Source organism: Mesitornis unicolor, unplaced genomic scaffold (genome assembly GCF_000695765.1).
Source record: "Mesitornis unicolor isolate BGI_N332 unplaced genomic scaffold, ASM69576v1 scaffold35419, whole genome shotgun sequence".
NCBI lineage: Eukaryota > Metazoa > Chordata > Aves > Mesitornithiformes > Mesitornithidae > Mesitornis > Mesitornis unicolor.
Window position 1 is genome coordinate 26,203 of NW_010210422.1, and position 5,470 is coordinate 31,672.

General features: G+C 52.6%; 1 protein-coding gene across 1 annotated transcript in view; it reads left to right on the forward strand.

The window, feature by feature from the left end:
- The first annotated feature begins 5,241 nt into the window (after positions 1-5,241).
- Positions 5,242-5,470, forward strand: part of TMEM125 (transmembrane protein 125) — a 700-nt gene continuing 471 nt past the window's right edge. Inside the window, exon 1 of the mRNA XM_010193168.1 lies at positions 5,242-5,456. Within this exon, the coding sequence (XP_010191470.1) occupies positions 5,242-5,456 (215 nt within the window). The remainder of the gene's footprint in view (positions 5,457-5,470) is intronic.

Here is a 5,470-nt window from a genome sequence, read left to right on the forward strand (position 1 = left end):
GGAGTTTCTTGTCCTTCGGGGTTCCTAAGTGGCAGAGGTGCATCGGGACAGGCTCTGTGGGATCAGGATGCTGGATGCCTGCTACGCACACAGAGAAGAGGGGGAACATGAAACTTTATTACACAGCATGTCTAAGCTATCTAGGTTTCTGTAAAAAGCAGCTGCATGCTGACCCTGTAACAACGAGCCCTCCACCAGCCTTATCCCCAGAGCCCCTAGACTTGGTGAAAGGAAGGGATGGCCTACATCACCCAGGGCTTTCCCCGAGGCTTCCCAAATGATGTCTGGTGGCAGGAGAGCTGGTGAGAGGGGTGCTTGCTTCTGGGAATACAGAACCCTCTACCCAGATACAGATCAGACAGCATAGGTTTGTCTGCATTTTGAGCAGCCCTGGAAGGGAGGAGTATTTGGAGCTGGTGGTTGATAGCAGCCAAAGGATCCATGTGGATCTCTTGCCAAGATTTTGGGTAAGACAGACAGATGCCATATAAAAGCAGCATTGCTCCCATTCCCTGTGGGCTCCTCTATCCCTACTCCTGATTTCTCAGAAGAGAGGGGACCTTCCCACACGTCCTAGGGCAGCAGTGTCCCTGTTCCCAGGGGCACAGATGGGCATTGAACACTACGACATTCAGAGCTTCTGCTTTGTGCATTGTCAGTGCTTCAGGCATAAAACAAGATTTATTAGCTTCATTCTCTTTGAGCCTGCTAAGGAGTTGGAAAAATTACTTGAAAGGATAGAAAAACATTAAGGTCTATTCTGGACTAAAGGTTTCCGTGGTGCTGGACAAGAGGTAATGCACAGCACAGAGTCCATCCCAAACAGGCTATGGCCAGACCTGGCCAAGAAACAAATAAGCTGTGATGGACTGGAGAAGCAGGGGAAGAAGATGCCTTGTATCTGTTTGAGATTGGGAGGCTCTGCTGGCTCTCATCTAGATTGCTCATGCAAATCATTTTACATATTGTTCTTTTACAGCAAACCTTGCCAGACTCCCCTGGTCTCCATGATGCTCACATAGCCCACATAGCTGCATTAAACCCTTCTGAAGGCTGGAATTGCTGCGGGAGCCTTACTCCTGAACACTGTGGGTAAGCCAGGTCTCGTGGTGTCCCCTTGATTTGGAGAGAGGAGGGATATGGGGAATGATTCAACAGCTGAGCTGTATGTGGCTCTGAAATGAAAGTGTTAATCAACACACAGTCTATGGCCTATCTGTCAGATATCAGACATAAAGTCTATAAGTAAATAAGTAAATGCATATACCATTCCCAGGCAATCAGCAGTCGTGTGTCTCCCAAACCTGCACCCAGGAGGAGGCAGAAACCAGATGGTGATGACCCTCAATTCCCAGTTAAATGTCGGAATAGGAAAACTAAAATTAAAAAAAAAGGAAAGACATTAACACTTTTGTTTTTCTGCATTCCTAGTGCATTCCTGTTCTTCCTCCCCAGCTGCCAGCCAGCACTGGGGAAGGACAGGCTGTCAATTTTTTCCTGAGATGTGGCCTTCAGTCAGAAAGCATTGTGTGGCTGGGCTGCTCCTCTCCTTTTTTTCCTGCGCACAGAGAGGGGAGCGCTGAAGGTACTGGTTTAAATACAAAGTAAATGGTAGAGGTTAATGACCTGTGATTACACATTATCAAACTGGTTCATCTGATGAGCTAACTGGCTTAAGCTCCCAAAAGGCCCGTGTTACAGTCTATCCCAGTCCAGTGAGATCAGGTAGTCCAAAGAGCTACAGAAGGAGGAACGACTGTGGAAAGGCTGTCCTTCCTCATGGCAGAGCAGGGATCCACATCTCTTCCTTTCTTTTTGCCTGATCTGGGCAAACTGATGTCCTGCATAATGCTAAGAAAGCAGATCAGCAAAGCTGCTGTGAGATCTAGTTTCACCAGAGCAGTGAGGGGTGACAGCCCACAATAGGACTCCTCTAGTTTAAAATATAAAGACAGTCAGATATTTCTTATGAGGCTTGCAAAGGAAGGATGGGAGGCAATGGACTTATGCTGAGGAATCAGAAACTGTAGTTAGATTTAAGGAAAAAATGTATACGTGGTGAGGATGGTTAAACACTGGAATGATCCCTAAGGAGCTGTGGATCCTCCATCCTCAGCAGTATCCAGCACTCAAGTGGATGGAGCCCTGAGCTATTCAGTCTGACTTTGAGGGTAATTCTGCTTTAAGCAGGCGGTGGGACCAGGGGACTTCACATGGTCCCATCCCACCTGAAGTACGCTGTGACTCCAAAAGTAAAGATACTGTCACCAGCAACACAAACCCTTGGAGTTCAGAGAAGCCCAAGAAAGTGTGGATGCTTATAGAGCAAAAGATGACATTCCCAGAACATTTTCAAACAGACATAAGGAACCATAGAGGAACACTTCAGTGAGAGTCTTTGCCTCTTCAAAGAATTTGTTTCATAGAGGTCGATATAACACTTAGAAATATGCACCCACAGAGGTAACACCTTATTTTGTTCTGCAGTCAGATGTTTTATCTTGCTCCCTGACCATCTTCTGAACAAATAAAAGTTTATATGGTTAATTTTTTAAAAGTAACGTGAGAAGGCAGTGCTGTAGCTTGATTTTTGATCATGTTTTCCCCCGTTGTGGGTTGTGCTGTTGTGGTTTTTTTGCTTACTGTTTGACTCACAACTTGTGTGCACAACTTCGGTCGAGCAGCAGAAGGCCGCAGACTTTGCACTTCTCCAAGCTTTATGTTTTCTTAGTCCAAAATCTCAATTTAATCTATAAAACCTGCTATCTACCAGACTCACCCATTTGCTGGTGAGGAGGAGATAAGGCACCGCTGTGCTTGGAGAAGGAAAGGCAGGAGGAAGTAGTGCTTAGCATCGAGCTGGTTTGCATAGGCTGGGGAAACGTCCCGAGGTTAAACGTCTTCTGACCCCTCTACTTTGAAAGTGCCCCTCAACATCCTCACTTTCTCAGGGTCCTGTGTCCTGGGCACACGTGGATGTGCAGACTGCATGAGGTAACTGCTGCTTCATGCAAAACCAAACTGGTTCCCAGCAGGCACAAATCAGCATGCTCAAGCACAGCTTGTTTTTTTCCCTAATCAATGCTTTCTGTTTGCTCTGGCTCTAGCCAGGAGCTGCGGATCTCCCATAGACCTCCAGGCAAGCGCACTCGTGGAGCGTGGGTTTCTGTGTCCCAGCCCATCCCCTGCCCAGGCGCTAGAAGCCATGCAGGGAAACGGCACAGGGTGCGATGGGTCCTGGACCTGCAAAGCCATGGTGGTTAGAGACTTCCTGGACACGTGCTGCCAGCTGGCAGGGTGCCCTGAGCCACGTCCAAAGTGACCTCATGCTCCATCACAGCCGGGGAGTGACTCAGGAGGAGCCTGGCCTGACACTGTCAGGCGGTGTCTGGTTCGGGCACCCCCACGCTATTGTCCTCCCTCTTCCCTCACCCCCTTGTTGGCTTGTCCCCGATGGAGGGGGATTTTGAGGCCTTTGCAGGTAGCAAAGGCAGTGCTGTAAGGGGATGTGGTCTGTGGAGATTGTCTGAGGACAGGGAGAGCTGTGGGAGGAAAGGTCTGCGTGTGCAGAACTGCCATGTGTGGAGGTCACAAACCATTCCAACCCATCCTTAATGAGCCCGGAGTCCCAGCGCCATGCAGAGCAGGGCACAAGGACAGTTTGGTGTGGGCTGATGGGCTCCTGGAGAGCCATTTCCAGCAGACAGGGTGCTGTGTGCCTGTTCACCCGCCTGGGAGAAGTGACACAGCTCTGACACAGGGGATCTGCATCAGTTCCTGTCCCTGCCATGGGCTCCCGTGGGACTCTGAGCAGTTTGTGATGGCCACGTGTGCGTCATTCTGTTTGGGGATCTCCAGGGTCTGCCCCGTGTCTCAAAGGCTCAGCCATACCTGAGGTGCTCCTGCACCATGCTCCCCAGCACCTCTTCTTGTTTTGGGTACCAGCTGTGCTGGAGGGTCACTCTGGTGCTGTGGGACCAGCTGGAGCACTCGCATGCCAGGGCAGGACGTTATGTGAGAGAAATGCAAGTGGTTTCCACTCTGGGTGTAAAACCATACCCAGAGAAGTGTTAAGATGGGGGAGGACGCTGGGGAGGTGATGAGCCCTGAGAGCCAGGCTGCAGCTTGAGACAAGGCACCGTGCTGAGCCAAGGGGAGCTCAGCACCACAGAGAGAGAGAGCTGCCTCCACCCTGCAGCTGACGGTGGCACTTCCCCTGCTCCCCTCTACTGATGCAGTGCTTCAAGGATCAAGAGGAACAGAGGGGAAAGCAAACTTGCAGGGTGCCAGGTCCCAGCTGTCTAGGGAGGCTCTTTCCAGGGAAGTGCTGAGACCACTGGAGATGTAAGCATCACATTTCTGTAGGGAACTTGGGAGGGGAAGCCGCCAGTGGCGCAGGGGCAGGGCTGAGGACGTGCAGCAAGGGCAGCTCTCACTCTTCCAGTGAGTGGACTGGAAGGGTTAAGCCCCGGTCTTGACCCCCACCTCCTGCTGTCGTTCTGGGCAGCAGAGCCAGTTGGTGACAAGAGGCTGATGCTGATGAGGGAGCATGTGAAGCCGGAGCTGTGAATGGGGCTTTATCCCAGGAGGGACCTGCCTCTGCTCGGTCCCTGCCCTGCTGCCAGCACCAGCTGCAGGCAGAGTCCTGCAGGCAGCGAAGTGCCAGTAGCCTCTGAGCGGAGCATACGGGGCTGGGGAGGCAGGAGACTCGCCCTTGGGGCAGGCTGAGGTTCCCCTGCAGCATGTGGAGGTCTCCCAGGAAGACGTGCACGGCTGATCTGTGCTCCAACGCACGGGGCTCCAGTGAGGGAGGCCGGGGAAGGTCTGCAGGCCAGCCTGGAGCAACCCAGGCCTAGGGTTTGGCAGGAGATTGCTTGGTACAGGGGAGCAGGGTCTCTGTTTAATGGTATCTTCTCTTCTTGACTTTCAGATGAAAGACACAGGAAAGGAAGGACACAGCCCTGGTTGTTCCCTTACGGTGCTGCTCTGGGGATGCTCCACCACGTCCTGCAGCCCTGCCTGGGGAGTGGGCTCACCCCCAGCGAATGGACCATAGCTCTCCAGGTGGCACTGCTGCAGAAGGGAGCTCCACCAGGCTCCAAAGAATGAGGCAGAGGCATCCCCGCTTGAGAAATGCAGCTGCTTTTGCAACCGCCGCTGCCTTGACCCTCCACTTTGCCGTAAGGGTGTAGATTCATCTGTGCAACCACCCCACCGTGCCCTCCGTCCCACCCACCCACCATGCCAGAGCTGGAAGAGCTGAGCAGCCCCCGCACCCCTGCGGATGCAGACCATATCCAGAGGAACATCTTGGAGGAGCACGTGGAGCTCTGGTGGTTCCAGGACCCCAAGAAGTCCATCCTGTGCTACGGGATGGCTGTGGTGCTGATCCTGGCCTGCGGGATCGGGGGCATCATCCTGCTGTACAGCACGAGCAGCCGGTCCGGGGAGGGGCGGGGGGGGCGGGGGG